The sequence below is a fragment of the Rissa tridactyla genome, chromosome 7, assembly GCF_028500815.1.
Source record: "Rissa tridactyla isolate bRisTri1 chromosome 7, bRisTri1.patW.cur.20221130, whole genome shotgun sequence".
Lineage (NCBI taxonomy): Eukaryota > Metazoa > Chordata > Aves > Charadriiformes > Laridae > Rissa > Rissa tridactyla.
The window spans coordinates 41,841,561-41,863,969 of NC_071472.1; the positions used below are offsets into that span (position 1 = coordinate 41,841,561).

The following is a 22,409-nucleotide window of genomic DNA, read 5'->3' on the forward strand; positions in this document are numbered from 1 at the left end:
ATCTGTCCAGTTTGGGGCTTTCCAGTCAGCACTCGCATTCCGGGAGTGTGGTAAGCAGAAATCTTTTTTGAACCTGACAGAAGGGAAAAAAAAACTTAATCTGTGGAGCCAGAGAGACGGCCTTAGATATCCAAACAGGGCCAGGGTTTTAATTAACCTGCTGTCAGGAGGAAGTTAACCATACTGTCTTGCACTTGCACAGCAGAGTCCTGCACTACCTTGACTTAGACAAAGCCGACAAAATTATGTCAGTGTCACAGGTCTAACGCCTCCTGGAATTAACTGCAGGTTATAAACCGTTTTTGATCCTATGCTATTCAAATTGAAGACCACGGTCTATCCCTAACCATTTCCACAGGTTTTTTTTGTCAAGATTCAGACTCACAACTACTCAAAGACAACTCACACCTAAAAAAAAAAATCAGGGTAACACAACAATTTTTACTAATGCTAAACTGACTGTGCATGAAGAACTGGCAAGATAGCCCATTTGAGTGAAAGCATTTAGGAAGTACTGTGAAATTGCAAATGCACAGATCTAATTTTTCAAATCACTTGGCTTGCTGTGAAGCAAGGAAAAGAGACAGAATTCAAGAGAGTAAGCGCATGAAAAAAGCTATAAAAATATAAATTAGTTATGTGTAGGAGATTAACTTAAAAAAATTAACTAGACCAGCAGGACAATTAATAGGTCCACTGGTCCATATAATATTTTTCATTTGTAGTTTGTATCTTTCCCAGTCAGTGAAAGCTTCAAAGGGCAAACGAAGTGCCACAAGTATTAAATCTTACAGATTTCCCAAAAAATTTTTTTGCCAAGAAATACTGAAATCCTAGGATTGCTTTCTGGCAAAAAGAGGTAGCCTTCATCTGTATTCACTTGGTCCAAAAGATATGTAGCTGCTTCATATTGCATACAGTTACTTCTCAATGCACTAGGTATTAATATGCGAGGAGAAAAACAACTAGCCTGAAAGACACTTGGAATGAGATGTACTTGATGGGTCTGTGACCCTGATGGTTTAAATTTGAAATTGCGAATTCTCAGCTGTCTGATGGCTAAGGTTATGCTAATACCTGTGCACCTCATGAACTGAGGTCCCTCCGACTTCAATTTGCTCCCAGATGTATCTTACATGCCTCTACAGACCAGGGGATCTTACCTACCTTTGGGCATACAGTCAGTAAATACTGCACATCCTTAAAAAATATTTAATCTTGCACAACTGAGTATCACACTAAATTTCAAAACTACTGCTCTAAGCAGACTATTCAACACAGGCTCTGTTTTTCTTCCAGTAGATTAACTCTCCAACACACAGGGGACATTAAGACACAAAACTGAGTTAATTCTGTGGACAAAACCGCGGCAAGACATCAGTCACTTTTGTGGGGTTTCATGCTATATATTCCATAGTGTCTCAAGTCACATTTGAATACATTTATCATGTTCACGTTTTACTTAGCTTAGCTAAAGGAAAAGACTTTAAGAAACCACAGTGAACTAATCAAACTTTCCTCCCCACCCCTGTGGGGTAATAAAGAATCACTTTGAGAGGATAAAGAGGGCCTTCTCCTGAACTGAAAGTTACTTTACCAAGAGCCTGAAGAACCCAGAAGAGGACCAGAAGCCACAAAAGGACTAGAAAGAATTTCATACACAGAAAAATAAAAAGGCACGTTAAAGTTAGACAAATTTATCAGTTTGGCAAAATTGGTTTGGTAAAGTCTTAGCTCAAACACCACACACCTCTAAAGTTAAGGCGCTCCTTACATATATTCCTAACGAAAATAAACCTTTGAGAAGAAATGCAAGTTCTACTCATCAGTGCTTAATTTCAACTTTAAAGATCCTAGAGTAAAAATGTGAAGGGGAGCAGATCCTGCGTTAAGTACGAAGAGGCCAATTATAACTAGTCATACTGAAAAGAACTATAATTGCACCATCTTAAGTGATCACCCTGTGCTCACCTCCTGTTTCTAAAACCATAGTCTGTAGGTCTCAGGGATCTAGGAAAAACGTCAGTGAAGAAAAGGAAGCTTCTTGTCAGATGTGACTTCATTATAAGGGCACCTACATCCACTAGAAAAAGAGTATTTAAGCCTTCTACATTAAAGAAGGTTCAAATCCACTTTCCTAGACAAATCCAACCACTGTTTAATTAGGACTACCAGAAGTGGCAGGAGAAAAACTCTGTAATATTTGCAAAAACCATGATCCAGGGAAAGATCATAGCACAATTCATTGCCGGAAGCCAGCAGGGCACAGGAAGGGAGGGAGGGAGGCACAAGATGGATTCTCAGAAGTCTTAGACATATCGTTCTTGTTTCTGTTGTTTCTTGGTAGCATTTGGAAAAGGTCAGTAAAGTTTTACTATTTACTAAACACTTTGCTTGTATATCCCTTTCTCTATGTTTCTAATGCTCTCTGTAAAAACGGGGGTGTGAGGAAATCCCAATCTTTTCCATCATCAATGCAACAGTCACAGGCATTTCAGACAGAGACAGAGAGCCTACAGATGATTTGGAAGCCTCATTTTTTCCAGAGGGGGAGCGTACAGGACTGGATTTTTGCCAAAGCACCTGTGGTTCCTTCTGCCAGACAAATGAAACAAAGATTAAAGGCAGCTAAATTTGTTCCCAAAAAAATTTTAAGTTAAAAGAAAAAAAAAATATATTTATTAGCACCATGCATTAGAGATTCCAACCACCCTGGGGATTAAGTCAAGAGCAGTGCATACTGAGAAGACGGTTAGAAGCCATTTTTCATACTTCAGGGTACTGCAAGAGGTAGCTGGTTGCAGAGATGTGACATATCCTACGTCACACGGTTTTAACACACAACTGACCATTACTCAGTGAAAAGCTAAGCCAGAGCTTAAGGGTTACATACGTCTTTCGTTCCATGATTAAGAAGTTCCTCTTTCAATAGGAAGTCACGTTTGCTCACGCATGTGTCAGAGACTAAGGTTATTAAGAGACCTGAGGAGTCCACTGTTGGCATTTGGAGTCTCTGCTGTGGAAATCTTCCAGTACCTAACTTCTGTCAGAACCTTCCATCAAAGCCGTTGCTTTGCAAAAGCGTTGCGCTACGCTTTCAAATACCAGAGAGACAAGTGGTAAGTGTCACACAGCGAGTTTCCAATATTCAAGTGGCTTGAAAATGAGTTTCCGAAGCTGTCAGCTTTTCAAGGTGTAATGTGCTGGTCTTTCTTCTTTAAGAACAAAGTGAAGATGAAGAAATGATTCTCGTTTTACCTTTTCATGCTGAAGATTTGAGGGATGTTTTGTTGTTTTTTAGATCCACTATATTCAAGATTAGGACTGGTTTTGAAAACTCTGTGCTTTTCCACAGAGTAACTTAATTCTGTGAGCTTCAAGAGCTGAAGTGATTAAGCAGAACTTGTTTGTGCTTCTTCATGTGTCATGCAAGACTTCATTCTATCGTGTTATTATATACACACACCTATTGACAACATGCTTTGGACTCAAATTTTATACACACAGGCCCTGACACAATACTACAACACCTAAAGCCACATTTAGTGTCTGAAATAATAGCTTGCAGGGTTATTCATAGACTAACAGATACTTTAGCACCTCCTATACACAAGTGCCAAAATCTTCAGGAGGCATAACTGTATAGAAGATTCAACTGAAAACATTTCTAAGCTTGGGGTTTTTTTTGAATTAAAAGTGTACGAAGTGCTTTGATCCCGAATGGAAAAAATATAAAACACTCCCCAAATCTCAGCCTGTATCTATGCCATTTGTGAAGGCAGAAGAGTCGGGACAGAAACACCTTATGCTAGTAAGTAGTGTAGTAAAAGTAAAGAGACAAAAAACAGCTGTAGCAGTTCAAAACTCATCTAGCTCAGCATCTTGGATCTGACAGTAGCTATAACAAGATGCCAGCAGAAAAGTGTAAGAACAGGGTAAGCATGTTTTGTTACTTTCCTAGTACAGCCTCCAATACTCCAGCTATCTATGACTCGGATGTCCTCAGAAAAGCTTAGGACACGGCAAAACGGAAAGCAAAGACCCGGAAAAGAGGGACCTAAGTATAGCAGAGCATATGTTTAACACCCACCTCCTCACTTCAAATAAATCACATTTATTACCAGCTTTGCTTCATATTTACTTAACATACACCCTGGAAGTTGTAGCTGTAGCTAATGCCACCATTAAAATAACATCCCACGTGTACTTACACTGCATCACGGGAGGCACCGTGCAAAAGCAGCAGCTCAGCAATGCTCACGTGCCCATTCCTGGCAGCATCATGAAGCGGTGAGTCGTTCTGGTACCCCGTAGTATTCACTAACGCCTTGTATTGCAGCAACAGCTCCACCACTTCTTTGTGCCCATGATTACATGCCTCATGCTAGTTGGGTAAAGCCATAAGTAGCGAAGAGAGAAAACTCAAGTGAAACAGAATTCAGAGGAAGGACCTCTGTCACACCAGTTAGCACCACATTCATTCTCAAACCCCTCTCAGTAGATGGTTGGGGAAGACGATGCAAGGATACTGCATTACATTCCTGACATGAATTAACCTTGGAACCCAGCGTTAATAAAAAGTACAGAGAAGAACTGAACAAAGGCCAATTGTGTGCAAATTAGACTACAGGGAACAAAGCCTCCCAGATTACAGACTCTGACAAGAGTATTCTTCAGGAGAGGAAGAAGTCATGGTTGAAAAGAACCTTTTGTTTATTTTCTGTAATGCAAGTGAGCAATTTTTTTCATTCAACTACTTGATATATTTCCAAAATGGTAAAAAAACCACTGAGGACATTAAGAACCCATAAAATATACATATTGCCTGCAACTGATCATTATCTAGTTATCATAGTTATATTTTCTGCATTTGCAGAATCACAGGCTGATAGATTCCTTATCATGCCCTACTCCAGCAAAGGAGAGTTGGATTTGGGCAGGTCGGTAGTTGCTAATAAATTCTTTTGAATTTATCATCACTTCTTCAATTGCATTCACCTAAATGCATGTAAAGGGAACTAAAATATAGGAGAGGAAAGGAGGGATGAAATGAAATCTGATCAGAAGATATATGACAGAAAAAAGAGTCTTCACCACTCACCAGTGGCGTCCAGCCAGCATTATCTTTGACGTTTGGATCTGCCCCATTTTTCAGCAGCTCTTCAACAGCTGCTAAGTCACCCTACATAGGAAAAAAACACAGTTATTAAAAAATAATGAAAAAGATACACAAAGACAACAAAAATTTAAGAGATGCAGAATTATAAATTTAGCTGCAATAAAAATATAATTATACAAGTCTTCTGTTTAGATGTTGTCAAGATAACAAAAAGCCGACTGGTTTGGAGACCACAGTTTATCATTACTATTCATTTAGATGCACCTACACATTTTACACAAATATGTATTTTTACATAAAAACAATGCACATAAGGCTTAACTCAGAATAAATGGACAATTTTTTGCTGATCGCAATCTGTCCACTAGAGTCAACTGCAAGGATTAAAATCAGGAACATTTCTTCAGAAATTCCTTGTCCTTCACACTGGATTTTTTTCAAACTAATCTAAATAACTGGCTAGGAACATGCAGAGGTGAAACAGATTAATAAACCTGACAACCTTCTATAAATTGTTTTCCCACAAGTCAAGAGAAAAAGGGAAAGACTTTTATTTAACACTGCAATTACTACTCATGTTGAATCTCACTGACGTTTTCTCTGACAGTTGTTCTCCCAAAATAGTTTTCATTTGTTTTTTGGAAGAACGCTATATTCAGTTTTTATTATAAGCAAGGAAATGTGTGTGGAAAAGGGTGGAAACTGATGCAGAGGTTATGGGAAGAGGCTGAGCAGAGACAAGGTGAAGGAAGCAACTGGACAGAATTAGTGAATCGGAGGTTTTGACACTCATAAAAGACAAGTATAAGAGAGAAAGTTGCTAATTAGATTGGAGCATATTCAGATGCAGCTATAAATAGGCAAGGAGAAGACTGCTGCAGAACCTGAGGCAAGGAAATCTCTAGAGTGCAGGTTGCCCTAAAGCAGGCAGGAAAAGTAACCCAAAGAGAGTAAAACCAAACCGACTTTGACCCCCTTCTCCTTTCACAGCACCATCTGCACCCCCAGCACGTAAAACTCGCTTTGTGCCATTTCAGCCAGTTCCTGCTTCTGGCATTTGTTACTACAGAGCAGCAATTGCAAAGGTTTGCCCTATTGGAATGAATTCTCAACTCTGTTCCAAAATTTTTGCTGCAATGCCGGGAACGCTCTACAGCTGCAGGTACACAACTAATGGGGCCAGGCTGTCCCACACCTCTCAGCATCAGGTACCACCTCTCAGGCCAAAGCACTGATTTACCTGCACCACTACAGACTAGGAGCAGTTACGCACCATTTCTCAGCTGATGGGGTAACTGGGAAGTTATTGTCAAGTAACGAAAAAAATATCATCTAATGACCAAAACTACCTAAATAATGCAAGTTTTTCAAAGGCTAAGCTAGCAAAGTAGATCTTGAGTTTCCGCATGTTTTGCCACCAATCACTAGTGTCCCAGTTTTATTTGTTGGGGTTTTTCTGTTAGTTTGGTTTTGGGTTGGTTTTTTTTTTTTTTAGGATATTCCCCCTGCAACCAAGCATGTCAAGACGACCGCTGGCACCTTCCCTCTACCAGGGTATTGTGATCCCCAATGAAAAGGCTAATACACAAACTGGTACCTAGCTCTAGCCCTTGGTCAAACTTGCCATATATAAATACTAGAACCTGGAGGGGGGGAAGAGAAGATTGGTCCATGGTATACAGAAAGCTCCGTGCCCTTAAGTAGTGGCAAGTCAAGGAATTCCTAACTGTTACTCCACAGCGTGCCTTAGAAAAAGTGAGAGAACATTAAATGAAGCTTTAAATACAACAAAAATAAACTTCATCCCATTTTTTGTTATGAAGGAACACTTTGGAAAAACAAAATAATCTTTACTCTTTAGTAACAATTTAGCAAACATGAAGACAAACTGCTCAGCAGAAACAAATCCAGCAAGCAACAATTGTAAACTCAAAATTCACCAAAAAAACGGTGAGAATAATTTGCTTTACAACAGTCAAGCAAATTAACACATCAGAGAAATTTCATGCATTATATTAACAACCTAGATGTCCCAGCAAAGTGCTACCTTTCAAAGCAATTAAAGAATACGCTGCTGTTGGAATACTTTACAGTTGCAAAAGACATGCATCAATCTGCAGAGTTATTCAGAGGCAGCTAAGACAGTGCTCAGCATTAGATCTTGTTCTACAGAGAGAAGATACAATTATCTATAATGAGTGAGATCTAAGCTTATCATTTAAAGTTAAGTTTGCAAATACGTACAGCAAGGGTTTGACATTTCAAGAATACTCCTTTAAAGCAGTAAGAACAGTTAATAATTTGTGTGGGCATTAGGTAGTATCACAGCTTTTCAGAACAGTTACGTGAACGTTGATTTGTACGAGATTACTACAGTTCCATCAAAGAAAACGTTGCTGGTGTGGACACCAATACTGACAACATTTACAGAATGAAATCCAGGTCTAACTCAGAATTAGAAAATTGGTATTTTGCTGTTTACAGAAGAAAAATATTGTCATCACCACAGCTGTAAATGGAACCTGCTCCCTGCGACCAGCACCTAGCAATGAGAGTGACAGAAAGGGAGGGGAAGCTGTCACGCCAGTTGTACTGAGTGATGACTGGATGGGTGCTGTCAATCGGGATTACAAGAGATACGTTAACAAAATTGTTCATAGCTAGGAGAACATGCCTTTTGTCCCCTCAGAGGCTCTTTAGTCAGTTACTATATTGTCAATATTTAGTTAAAAAAAAAAAAAAAAGAGATGACAACTAAATGTCAAGAAGCAGAGCCCTAGCAGACACGTGTCAGGGTCCCTCCTGCAAGAGGGTCACCATCACCTGATAGTGATCAAAAAAAAGTGCAGTTAACATATTGACCAGTTCTATCAGAGTTGATGGAATTACTCACACATTTAGAGGTTAATAAATGTTTTGCTCAACTCTAAACAAGAAAGGCAAAGCACCTCATAGGTGCAAGACTCAGCCACAGATATCTATATACCATGTGTCTTCCCTCCACAAGTAAGAAAGCAGAAGAGACTACCCCTATACCCACCTATTGCTTTGAGATTACTAAATCAAACATGCTTCATTAAGTTGTGCTTTGACTAGCATTGAAATAGACTTCTTACATTTAGCCCCTTGAGTTTCCTTGATCTAGCAATGCCAGCGTAAAATCACCAGTCCCAAATACGGGGTTATAACCATACAGATGATACAACGAGGGGCCCTCACAGCTTGTCTTAGCAGTCTGTAGCAACAGCAGAGCGGAAACATACCTGGAGATACTACTTGTTCAGCAGTAGAGAACAGGACAAACACAAGGTAGAAAAACACTAACATTAACAATTCACAGGGAAGTGTTTATTTTTAAATCTCATTATCAATGAAGGATTACAACCAGCTTCTGAAGAGGCAGAAACTACTGCAGAATTTCAAATTATCCGTTTAGAAGAAAAAAAGCAAAGGACATTTTAAGCTCATCACAAAGCGTATGTATAGTGACAACACAATAATGCAATGGGGTTCGCTCTTCCTCTGCTGCAGCTTAAGGGAGCTCTGAGAACCCTGGAAGCAAGAAAGGCATTGGGGCCATCTGTTGGCAGATGTGGAAGACAGCATTAGCTTACACAGGGAAGGGTATTTACACAGCTTTACAAACACCTCCCTCCCGATGAGAATTTAGTTCCTGCAGATGCAGATGGCATAAGCCCAGAAAAACCATCCTCACTTGGCTTAGACAAAGTTTTTTCTTTTGGTTTGTTTTTTTTTTTTCCCCCCAAGTCAATTGTGTCATGATTTTAACACAGACAGATGGTTAAGAAGAACTGCAAGTCTCCTTTTTGCTCTATTTTATAGGGAGGGGAGCTCCATTTTACCCTTTACTATTTCCATTAACCACAGATATTTTCCACCCAAAAATCACATTTAAATTATTAAGTTAATGAAAACATATTCTGCCAGTTCAAAAGAAAGAGATCCAAAGAATCAGGGCAGAAGATAAAGCTAAAAACCTGAACCACTTCAACTAAACATTTCTCCCTTTATTTGCAAAGGTAACCAAGCGACTTCCATCTTTAGGTCAATGAACAAAACCCCCATTTTCAAACCGAAATACATTTGCTTGTTTAAGTTATGTCAGAGAGGAGGAACACTAGGTTATTTACAACTCATTTAGAACTCAAAGAGGGCAAATACGAATTACAGAATGGTTATACTAATCGTGAATGCTCCAACCAACTTTTTCCAGGAACCAGCAGGTTTCTCACCTCAAATTTCTCTAAATTAATTCGCTGCCCAGCAGACCATCTATTAACTAACAACCACACAAGTAGCTACGTTTAACCTTTAACAAAAAGAAAACACTCAAGAAGTTAAGTTCAACCCACCTCAGAAAGGGATGTAACAACCAAGCATTATTGAAAAAAGAAATGGCAATTTGTTTCCAAGCTTTCAAATCAGCACTTGGAAAGACAGATTGCTTTGACTCATGGACACTTTGCATATTCTTAAGTTCTGCATTTGAAACCATTACACTGCTTCATATTTGTCTTAAGCTACCAGTATATATGGATACTACTCATAAAGAAGCTGCTTACCGTTCCTATACCATTTGGCTTTAACGTCAGAGTCAACGTCAAACTAAAATTTCAAAGCAGGTGCTATACCTGCATCTGAGTCATCCTGCCAGTGCCTGCCAGCATCTCTCCAATGAAACAGATATTATACACACAGCTAAGTCACCTGCCACACAAAATCACGAGGTCTGGGCAAAAATACCTTGGACCAACAGATGCATTCCTTAACCATAATGCAGCTGGCAGGAATGATGCTGTCCATCCACTGCCTTTTGCTCAGGGAGGCTGGGAGCATCCAACTGCACAGGAGCACAACTCCCCTCTTGTACCTAAAGGCTCAGGAGGAAAGGCAGGAGGGGAGATGTTCCTTCCACGGGCGTGTGTGACCCAACACTCAGCCATGATACATACCCATCCAGTATCAAAAGCAAGGAACTGCACAGCTGACTGGGTCAGACACCTAAAAAAGACAGATCTAAAAGGTATTCTGATGTTGGCCATCACATATTCACAAAACCACAAAATCTTCTTTCATTCTCCTTTCTAATGTGTCATTAACTGTTAACAAAGCAATAAAAAGGAAGAACAGTCTCACAGGCTCAGAAGGAATTATCTAGTAGTTATTACAGCGTTAAGTATAATGAATATGAAGAGTCCAGCACAGCAGGCTAGCCATGGGTGCAGCCCTTACGCAGGCCCTCCTGGTCAACTGTCAAAAATAAAGGCTCCCTGGAAGAGGAAGTAACCAAAACAGGTCCCAACGCGCCTTCTCTTTTTCTTCAGACTAAGTAGATGCTCTGCATAGATGCAATTTCTTCTTTCCTCAGAACAGGGACAACTCTCTAATTGCTTCTAACTTGAAGCATAAAAATCAAAACCTCCTCCCAGCTACCCCGCATCCGCTCCTTTGTAACCATGTGGCTGTTGCCATGGTCCTCTGTTGTCCTTGCTGCACTGCAGTTTGCTATTCCTCTTCCTGGGATCCACAACGGCAGCGATTCCACGCTGTGAACCACCCCATCATCTCCCTTCTCAATGCAGAAGAAACAGAGGCACAACTGAGACCTGAAATACTGTACCAAGAAACTATGATTGTTTTTTCTCTCCATAATAGATTTAAGACTATGTACTAACTAGTTAAGTAGTACCGTGCTGCATTTTTAATTGCCACAGAAGAGCAACTTGTTATTTTACTTGCTATTTTTAAAAAAATTCCTATGCGGAAGTGCTGTTGAATGAGCAATTTCCCACCAGTTTAGAATATTAGGAGTGCAATAGCGTCACATTTTGTATTTTAACTAATTGGAAGTTTTACCTTTAATGACTATGGAGGAAGATAAACATGACTGGCATTTGCTATGGGAAGAGCCAAATTTATTTTAAATTATGAGTTTAACTCAGCGTTGAGTTCATCCACACTAGAACCTTTCTTGAGAACCATTTTGATTTCAGTAAGTTAATAACTAGTAGTAGTAAATGGGGACAATCCCTCAGAATCATTTGAAACAGCACAATACACTTAATTTTAATGCCTGATAATGTTGTTTATTATCTCTCTTAAATAAGAAAAAAGGGAGAACTCAATTAGCTTTAATTAAATTCAGGGTATTAGACCCTAACAGCTAATGAAAATACAGATTTATTTTTATAATTAATGAAGTCCCAGAGAATTAGACTTTATTTCACTTTGGGGAGAGGGTGGCAGCTACAAGTCTGTATCCCATTACACACATGGAAAAGCATAACTAGCTGGGGAAAGAACAAGAAAAAAAAAATCACCTACAGAACAAAACTGGAAGAGAAATACTTCTTCCAGAAACAGAAAAAATGACAATGCTATTTGGAAAAAAAACCAAACAACAAAACAAAACACAATGAGAATATACATACAGTATAAAACCTAGTATTTTCAAGACCATTTTCTTCGAGAAAACACATTTATCAGTTCCATAGCAGGGTTCTACAACTTCGAAGAGTGATCTAGTTATATGAAAGATACTTGCATGCAAAAAGAAAAAAAAAAAGGTTTTTTGCAATTGCCACACATCCCCAGGGGATTCATGGCAATTAATCACTACTATTTCTCATTGACTGCTCCACAAAGCAGAATGTTACCAAACCCCATGACCTTATAGCAGCCTCCCAGGACTTAAAGGGGGCCTACAAGGAGAGGTGGAGAGGGACTCTATCAGGGAGTGTAGCGATAGGATGAGGGGTAATGGATTTAAAGTGAAAAAGGGGAGATTTAGATTAGATACTAGGAAGAAATTCTTTGCTGTGAGGGTGGTGAGCCCCTGGCCCAGGTTGCCCAGAGAAGCTGTGGCTGCCCCATCCCTGGAGGGGTTCAAGGCCAGGTTGGACGGGGCTTTGAGCAACCTGGTCTGGTGGGAGGTGTCCCTGCCCAGGACAGGGGGGTGGGACTAGATGATCTTTAAGGTCCCTTCCAACTCTAACCATTCTGTGATTCTATAATCCACTTTGACATGGACTAGGAACTGTGCCTACATTTACCGGCTACCAGGGGATGCAGCAACTTCTTAAAAATGCTGTAATATACCCATGATTAAGCAAGATTTAACAAGAAGAAAGAACACTACAAGTAAAAGGAGATAATCTATATAACCTCCTTCTACAGATGGGGAACTGAGGTTCAGAGACAGTAAAACAACTTTCTCAGAGTTGCATTAGAAGTTTAGTCGCTGGAAACAAAGATATGTGCAAGCAAGCTATGACCATAGCCAAAAGACCGCTCTCCCTGCCTTATTTTAATTACATTTCAAAGACAGTGGTAACTTTGGGATCACCCTGAAGCCCTACCTAGTTAAACAAGCCTTTACTAATGAGCACCTCAATGCAAAGGGAATTGACGGATTAAAACCACAGTCGAACTAATGAGGAACAGAAGCAACTTCCCATTTTAGCTCAATAATTATAAACATTAAAAGACAACACCAAAATGAATTCACACACAAGACTGAAAAAGCCATTGATGTGTGTGCCTACTCCACCGCCTACACTACAGCGGGAGGTCAGCTTTTCAGCCCACTGAAATAGCCCTATCCCTTTCTCAGAGGGCTGTACCAACGCCAACAAGCAGTGCCAGCTGAACTTGCATAATCAAAACTTGTTTATTCTTTTCGTCCATAGCATGAACTGTTTGATTTTTACTCGTTAATCTTAAAAATGCTTTGCAATGAAAATTCATCTTATTGGCATATCGCTGTTTACTCCAAGTCTCACAATAAGCAGCAGAGAGGCTCTTTTTTTCTTAGATGAAATATTTGTGTTCCAAAGAAATATCAGACATATGGCTGGAAACCATAACTGTGTGAAAACTTGTCAAGGCAGATCAATTTTTTTAGAACCATTCAGTCACGACAGTATTCCTTACAAATTCCCTGCAAATCATGGAAGGATAATTTGTAAACAGTGCTTTAATAAAGAGGAATATACAGGACTTATGACGAGAAGTAACAAGAGATCTATCCTTTAAAGCTCTTTAGTCCTATGAGGACAATGTTTCATTTTCTCGTCCCTCATTCCATATCAATGGTATCAAGTAAGATATTTGAACTCAACTCAGCTGCCACTTCCTTTTAAAAAGGTCTCATGCAGCAGGAGTGTCTTATTAGAATGCCCTTGAAAGAGGACACAGTTATTTATCAAGAACAGCCTTTGTCTCGACAAACAGAAGTGCTGAATAAATGTCAGGATGCTTACGGGTGAATCAATTCTACCAGTTTAGGCAGTTTATTAACCACATGGTATTTCCGTATAATGATTTAGCACAAAGTATACGTTTAAATTGCCAGACTGCTAGAAGATGATGGTCCTACCTTGATGGAAGCAACATGCAGCAAAGTCTCTCCTTTGTAATTTCTTCTGGCAATTGTGTTACCACCAGGGGACTTCAACACAGAAGGACTGTGTGGTATTCCTACTCGATTACAGGACTTAGAAGAAGATGGGGTAGAGGGAGGTTTTGAAAGTGAAGAACTATCTATCGCTTGAAAGACTGCAGAGCTTCTTGTCTTCATTACGGTGCCAGTAAGTTTTGATACAGAGGAAGAAACATGAACTGGTGTCTTCTGTCCAGTTGCTGGGGAGATAGGGCAACCCTGAGGTAACTCCTCGGAGCGATCTGCTTGCCTGCCTGACTTCCCATCAGTGCTCCTCTCAGTTCTTGGTCTTTTAGACTGAGAAGTAACTGGAAGTCTGGATCGCTCCCTTCCACGTTTTAAAGGTGTAGTTTCATTTTCTACTGACAGCGATGTCTCTGTAGCACAATTTTTTTCCTTGCTAACTTGCACAGGACATGCAACCTCACTGTTACTTTTCTTCTCTGAGGATTTTACCTGTGGTGCTATTTCCACATTTTCTGTATTTTTGCTGGAGACCGTTTCCTTTGTAGACTCCTCAGGTGTCTCTTCAGGGCTATTTGGTTCTGGAGTGCACAGAACTACCAGTTGACTGCAGATGGTCACACGCTTTTCCTTAGGAGTCTTCTCCTCAACTCCTCCTTTCTGCTCAGGCTTCTCTAAGCTCCACACTTTGTTAATGTCTGCTAGACGTTTCTTCTTCATCTTCTTACTCTGTCTCTGTGGTGGCTTTTCTGTCTGCTTGGAGGGCTTTTCACAAGGAGGGGAAGGAATGAAATCATAAATTGAAGATGTGTCTTGACAAAGGTCATGGCTTTTAGTCTCAGGCTGATTCTTGTTCAGGATGCATCGAATCTTTCTACTTCTTGGGCTGAACCACATTTTTATCTGTTCCTTCTTATTCTTTTTTCCAAAGTCTGATTCCATTGGTGTGGACATATCTTCCATTGAATCTAAATGCAACAGGGAAGAAGAAAAATAATTTATAGAGTACTTGTCAGTAAAACATCACAAAGAGAAAAAGATCAGAATAACAACTGTAATAACTGATGAAGTGTTACTAAATACAACCTATGAGTGCCTTCATTTCTTCTGAAGAGACACGTGTAATGGCTTTAAAACAACTGGCAAGGTCACACACCACTCTGGAGTTCAGGGATTCCAGTGCTGCTAAAGCTATCTGCTGGGCAAGTGAGCACCCTGGTAGAGACCTTTCCTCATATGTCTGGGTGCACAAGGCACATGGGCACGGAAGACTTCTGACCGCGTTTACAGAGAGGAGAGAAGCTGCTTCTCTCACTTAGCCCTCCTTGGAAATGGGTTTAACAAAGTAGTCTGTGCACCCACAAAAACCATTTTCTAAGAAGGTATTACAGTTCATCTGAAGATGAACAGGAAGAATAACTGTAAGTAAGCAAAAGTAACGTCCTTATAAGAACGTTGAACGTTCCTGACAAATTTTGACTGATTCCACAGATATAGCAGATGAATCAGAGGACTATATAGAAAATCTGTAAGTAATTGTGTCCTGTCACTTGATCCTTTACCCCTTGGTAGTAAATAACTCCAAGGAAGCTACACATTTTGATGATCTCAAACATTTCTTTAAAAATATGCAGGGGAGCAGTTTTATAAGTCACATCGTAGAGCATATTACAAATCAATAACCAAGATGACAGAGGAATATCCTGTACTCCTAACACATGAAATAACAGTTGAGAACAAGGACTATAAATGGTGTCCTCAATGGCTTAAGAATAAATTAAGCAGCATAAAGTGACCTCTAAGTTAGACACTAATTTAATTTGACAACATCTCTTTCAGTGCAGAAGAACTATAACAGATTTTTTTTAGAGACTCCTTCTTGGAAACCTACATTATTTTATGTTACTTGGACAAGTCCTCCAAAGCAAATGCACAACTTTCTGTTGCCTCCAACCTCAGGGACTAAGCTACCATTCACAAAAGCCCTGGTGATTTTTTTTATAGCAACCAATCACAAAACCAATATTAATTTTGCCTAGTGAGGCAAGTAGGGTATTGTTATTATTTTTAAACAGAACTAAGACCGAAATTAGTGGGGCTTTTTTAAACATTCTTGAACTATACGAAGTCTTGATTATTAAAAGTGAAAGTCAGACCTCACTACAACAATGTATTACTTTCACTTCGGTGCATTAACTTTCTATGGATGGTTTGTCTTCTCCATACCACCTCTTCTATTTATGGCCTATTTTCCACAGCAAGCTGTGATGAAGTCACAGATAGCAGACAAACTAGCCCCAATCACTCAGCCACAAAAAAAAAAAAAAAGTCTGACATTTCACTTAAAACAGAACTGTATAGCTAGTAATTCAACACCAAAATAGACATTTGCAGTTTTCTTTTAAAGCAATATTTCAAGGTTAAATGTTTCCTCAATCTTGATTTAAATTACCATACTTACCCCTTGAATTAAAATATGCTAGATATTAGGAGATTTAACTAGAGTAATATGTAAGGCATCGGAGTGTCTTTAAGAATACAGCTTGAGGCTAGCTAATCACTCATTTAGGTATCTAAAGATAATCATCAGTACAGAGCTGCAGCTATTTGGTTTTCCTGCAGGGCTGAGCCTGGTGCCAACAGGAAAAAAAGTACTGAAATTGAGACTGAAATCTCATAACTAGCTAGCCTTCGGAAAGATATCATAGCCAATTTCATTCTGACAATAATATCTAAAAAAAGAAAGAGCTTGATTGCAAACAGATGCAAAATATAAAACACAGTTACTCTTTATTTGTCTTGCCTTCACTGTTTAGATTTCCTTCTAAAATATTTACCTTGCTAGAACTACCAGTCATCTCCCAGTTAAAAGCAAGAATAAAATCAGCTTGCAAAAGTAATTTGTGCAACAATTTTGTGATGTCCAGAATTCTTTTTGATGTGTATAGCACAATAAGACTCTGAATTCCAAGTGACAAATTCAATCAAAGGCACTGTCTTTCAGAAGTAGGATCTAAAGCTGCATAACACAATTAAGTATTTAAACTGGAAGCTATGTATGTACCACTTCTGGCAGCAAGAAAGCTTGTGAAATATCAACCACAGGGTTCTTAAACTGAACTGGTCATTACTGGTTGCTCAGCAGGGACTTACTAGCCAGGTATTAAAACCCTGCTGAAAATACACCAAATAAATATTTTCCCAGGATTGTTTTTCCTCACATGCAACTGTTTCAGGTGTAAAAGAGTACGTTGCATGTTTTAGAACAGGGAGGCACTCGCCAAACATGATTAAAAGGCCACACATACTACGTAAGAAATATGTCACATGGAGAGGCCAGTCACGCGCATCCAGGGCATCTCCATAGCCTTCTGAGGAAGACACGGCAATTTCTGCCTGGGTGCGTGTTGTCTCTCAGCCATTCTTCAATAACGCTATCCTTCAGAATACTCTGTAGCTAACATCAACTTTACCTGAACAGTTCTGTATAGCATCTGCAAAAAAGGTTATTCTTAGACTCTGCTACCCCTTTCCTCCATTTCCAGAGCGTACAATGCAGGGAGTAGAAGTAATAAGGACAAATGGCCGATCTACCCTCCTCAAAAATCAAATCCTTTGATGGACACAGAGCTGCGAGAGGGAGAGAGTAGAGACACAGTGCTAAGAAACTGAAAGGGAGATCTTATGGTCTTATATGTAAATGTTAATTTATATAAAGAGTATAATACGCGGTAGCTAAGTGCATTCAATTAAACTACCCTCAGAGAAAATTGCTCATGGAAAAATTGATTCAAAGGAATTCTTTGCTGTCTCAAAGTTGGAAGTCAGGTCTTGTGTTTCAACAGGAATGAAAAAAATTACTATATACGATTAAGATTTAATTGTCTTTTTAATACATAAGAAGTACCCTCCCAAAATTTAATAAAGCATGCCTTACTAATTCTATATTTTAAGCATTTGCAATAGTGTAAAGACTACTCACAATAACGATATTAGAATCAGTTTATAATAAATGCAGTAAATTTACTCTCCATTACCTATTAAACATAACATTCACATACACGATATACTAACGGAATTCTTTCTAAATTAGACTTATTTGCTCATAATAAGCACAAGTTTCTTAATGCTGATATTTAATAGAGTTGAATTTCTTAAGCATTAAAAGGGTTGAGAGTAGACAAAAATATTAGGAGATACACAGCACATTGCGACCGGAGAGGTACATCTCCAAGTTCTGCTGTAGTGCAATAACAGGCTAGAGCAGAAAAAAAAAAAAGGAGCAATTAGAAAATGTGGTTTAGCTATCATTAATCTGCATCAAAGGAATATAATGATGCACATTGTGTGCCTTTCAAATTATTCTCTATTATGGGTTTCAGAACAGAAGTTGAGAAATCTCTTTGACAAACTAGTCCCTTATTAAAAATCAAAGGGAAGTGCTTTGGTACCATCTGTGCAACATTAGTGCCTTCGCTGAAGAATGATTATTTTGCAAGTTAAGTATTCAACACAGGGGGAAAAAAGGAGAAATTCCAGCTATTCAAAAACTCATCTTTAGCTATTATGAAAAATGTCATAGCATACATGAAATGCAATGTAATCTATTACAACAGGAGTTCAACGTCCTTCCCTCCACATCAGTAAATGTGAAACTAAATTATGATACTATAAAGGCTAATCAAAAGTTAATCTCTCCTACTGTCCACCAGCATCAACATGAGCTTAGGAAGCTTTGACCAACACCTGCAAGGTCTAGCTCTGTATGAAAAGCGGGGAAGAAGGCTTTTGCTTTCACTGTGTTGGAGTGAAGCAGATTATGCTACAAAGAATAAGGTAAAATCATCTATAAATGGCTGTTGTGAAAATTTACAACGATCTTTTCTTTTTAAAGAACATAACACAGAAAAATCTGCCGAAGTATTTAGAAATTCACTTTCAAAGTCATTATTGTAAATCAACCTTCTTCATCTCTAGTATACTACATACACTATGTCCATGATTAAACAAGTTCTTACTAATTACCCACCTATGAGGCCCATCATCCCATCAATTCCAATTCTCGAGATGTCTTGGACTCTGCAACCTTAGAGCTAAAGCTTTTGAGGTGCAGACATCCCATCTTTGAAGCCTGCCATCCAGGTAGCTTCCCATTACCCTCATAAAGGTACAACACCAGGCAGTGAAAAGGTCAGGCAGCTCTCCTCACCTTGCCACAGACTAAGGATATAACATCTCCAATAAGTGAATTCATTTTGAGACTCAGCATTTGCTACCTACAGCTTGCAACTTCCAGCCAGTTTCATGTTTGTTGTTTGCCAATTCCCCTCCAGTCACCCCAGTACTATTCTGTAATGTCATTTGCTGTGCTTCCCTTTAATTTAAAAAGGAAAACATTAGCTGGTTTGTGCACTCTTTCCTGAATTACTTGCTGTTGCTTCTTAGAACACAGACATAGGTTGGGAAAAAGCTGTCCTTATCCCAGTAGAGTCCAAAGTGATATCCCCCTCATACCCACCCGGGGGTACAAGGATTTTTCTACTCAAACTGTTCAACACATGAGCTTAACCCTATCGTTTTCAATCATAGCAGTTCTGTGCTTTTTTAAAGATAACACACACAACTTACTGTGTTCACTAGGTCTCTCCTAAATTTAAAAACTGCATACTGTGATGCATTTGCATTAGACACTTCAACTTTAACAAAGATCTCAAACAGAAGCCTTGAGACAAACCACGATTGTTTCAAAACCAGGCATATAAAACAAATATGCAAAAGACATAAAACAAATACATGTAAAGATTCCTTTTTCAACCGTTTCTCTTCCTTTTCTCCACAGAAAGACTGATTTTTTCAGTTTGTTTCGTTTACTGGAGCATAAAATACAATTTCTGACCTTCTAACAAAAAAGAAAATACTGTTGACAGAAAAGTGGCAGAAGTACAGTGCCATAAGAACAAGAATGCAACTCCATAGTACAACACATAATTGCCTGTTGATAGAGGTGTGCTCATTTACTTACGTATCCAAACCGTTCCTGACAGGGAACTATCACCAACTCAGGAGGATTTTCACTTAACCTCAGTATGAAACATTCAAAAGGCCATTAATCCTTAGTACAGGGCAAAGACTACAAGTGATGGACAGTCATCTCCCACATCAGTTCATAACTTCAGCCCCAAATAAAACACAGTTGTAAACTTCAATTTTGTGTCTGCTTTTAAGTCAGAAGAAGGAATGATAAGAAGGACATCATCTTGTTCACTGGTTTAGCCACCCCATGCAAATTTATTTTAGAAGAACTATGGGATTAAATGCATTATTCAACTTCTAGTACAGCTAAACATCAGACCAATTTTTAAGAGTTATTAATCCATCTGTAAGAGTTCTTCAAAATGGCTAAACAGTATCAATAACACTACCATGTTGTATTTTAAAGGCTTTATTTATAGCGTCACAAATAGCTCCTCTCGGAGATTCTCCTCCAGCTATGCTTTTAAAAGCTTTCACCACTTAAAATGTTTCACTGAAATCCTATTTAAGCCATCATCTACATTTTCTATGCTCCAGAAGCTTTAATCACCGTAGGATTTTATATCTATATAAAATGTATTCCTTTACAGTTCGACATAAGCTTCCAGCCCCCTCACTTCAACGTATTTTCATGTCAATAAAGAGCTACCCCATAAATGAACATGAAGGTGCAGATGGGATTACTTAGAAAAAGAATCTTTAATTTAGACGAACATATTAGGAAGCAACAATGAAGAAAGAATTACCTTTTCTATATCTGACAGCTAAATGAATGTTTTCTAAAACTTGGTATTATATAAAACGCTCCTCTCTGGGCTTGCAGAAGAGACATACACTCACCTACGCTCGTTTCACTTCATTTTTTCCTACTTTGACAATCAGCCTAAAATTTGATAAAGAGATGAATTCCCCAGATACGATCTCTGCGATCTTCTAGCACAGTCAGCAATGACAAAATTCCACTGTAGCAAACTTATTTTGATTGTTAGGGACCAGAAAATAAATGAGTTGAGACTTACCCCCTTCCCCTTTTAGGCAAGGAACACAGATAACTTTTGTGGTGTGCAAAAACCCTAAACTGAAGATTACTGGGACAGCACGCACATCTCGGTACACATAAACAAGAAGCAAGAGAATATATGCATTAATCCTTCAACAGGGCCCCTCTAAAGTGTACACTGCAGAACATTACACATTTGTGCTCTACTAAGAGCACAAAATATGACAACTTGTGCCCCTAGTTCACGCAACTAACCACCACAGGACTTGGGAATGTATCACACTTTCATCTAATTGTGGAAGACAGATTCTAATGAATTATGGACTAACCCACTCATGCAGATTTCTTAGTAAAACGGATTCAAAGAACGAGCAATCCATACAGACAGTTCTCTTCAAATCAAATTTTCCAAACATGATTCGGAACAGCCTTTCAGAATCTTAAACAGGGCTGCACTGCTCATTGTCTATAAAGCCTGTGAAATGAAACAGAGCGCTCTGGATTCACGGGTTCAGAGACCCAGGCTTGCTCTCACCTGAGGTGTCCACACCCAGTAGATGCCGCAGTTTGCCGCAAAGCTGAATCATGTTATCTAGTTGCCGGTTTATCTGCGCATCTTGCACCCAGGCTGGCATGTGGCACACTGGGCACTCTGTGCCAACACAGTCACCCACACAAGACCTGAAAGTCAAATGGAAAATCCATTATCCAGCATAAGTTATCTACTGTACTCGCTATCAACCTTTTCACACCCAGATGCTCAGCAAGAAACTCTTATTTTAGCATTGCCAGACCACTGTTGTAAAGCCCACATGCGTTAGTCACAAATGCAGGAGAGGACATAATTATCATGGCAAGTGACAAGTTGTAATTAAGCAAGCCAAGTCCAGAGCCTTGTCAGGACACTGTCATGAAAGATGCGTTATCGTGTGACTCCCACAGACTCATAAGCTGATCCAAATTTTCAAGATATACTAAAGCTCCACTGCTGTTTGTCTCCAGATAACAATTAGTCTCAAACAGTTAGAACACCACATTCTTTTATACCTCAGCTAGAGATAGGAATATTCTTCTGCAGCCTTCATTTTTAAACAGATCTGTTCTCCGAGCTGGCATCTCTCCCTCAAACACCACACAAGTATCATGCCTTCAGTTAATTCCAAGACAGGAAATTTGGTACGTAAGAATTGCTGCTAGGTGAGTTTTGTGCTTTACACTGCCTGCTCTGAGCACGTAAAGGACCTCGAGGCTGAGACACTGCTACGATCGGGAGAATGAAGTACAATTCTTGGCTCTGACATATTCTAGATGACATTGACAAAGCACTTGGAACAAAGATAAGAACCGCCAGGTCTCGTTCTCTAAGAAAGCTGGCCTCAGGTCTCCCATGTCTGTAAAAGGTAGTGCAAAGGAAATGCAGAATGACTTTTATACCATGACATTTCCTAATTACTTCTAGCTGTTGGGTTTTTACAGTCATTATCCATTAACTATAACTAACTTAGTAGAGTTACCCAGACAAAACTGCAGAAACTGATCTTAATAAATATCCTTGCCCATAATAAAACCCATGCTGAGGGAGAACCAGTTACATTATGTGTGGCCTGATTATTGCGGTTTGTTAGTTTCACATATTTTACTTCATGTATCAGAAGCCAGCTCTGGCCATTCACCGCACTCCTTCCTGGGTATATTAATAAATATATTCTGTCTTAGCAACGGATCAGAATCGGTTCATGTCAAAATACTGCAGATTCAATCCATGCCCCACCAAATTTGCTTGTAAACAAATTAATCTAAATTTCCTTATTTTATTTAAAAAAATAGCCACC

General features: G+C 39.1%; 1 protein-coding gene across 3 annotated transcripts in view; it reads right to left on the reverse strand.

Moving 5' to 3' along the window:
* BARD1 (BRCA1 associated RING domain 1) overlaps positions 1-22,409 on the reverse strand; it is a 44,354-nt gene that overhangs the window by 18,189 nt on the left and 3,756 nt on the right. For 2 of the 3 annotated variants that reach the window (XM_054210083.1, XM_054210082.1), the window contains exons 3-6: positions 21,113-21,258; positions 13,518-14,512; positions 5,102-5,182; positions 4,212-4,384 (exon numbers count right to left, since the gene is read on the reverse strand). In XM_054210083.1, the coding sequence (XP_054066058.1) occupies positions 4,212-4,384; positions 5,102-5,182; positions 13,518-14,512; positions 21,113-21,258 (1,395 nt within the window). Of the gene's footprint in view, positions 1-4,211; positions 4,385-5,101; positions 5,183-13,517; positions 14,513-17,017; positions 17,175-21,112; positions 21,259-22,409 lie in introns of those variants that run through there. The other variant, XM_054210084.1, reaches the window with a different exon arrangement.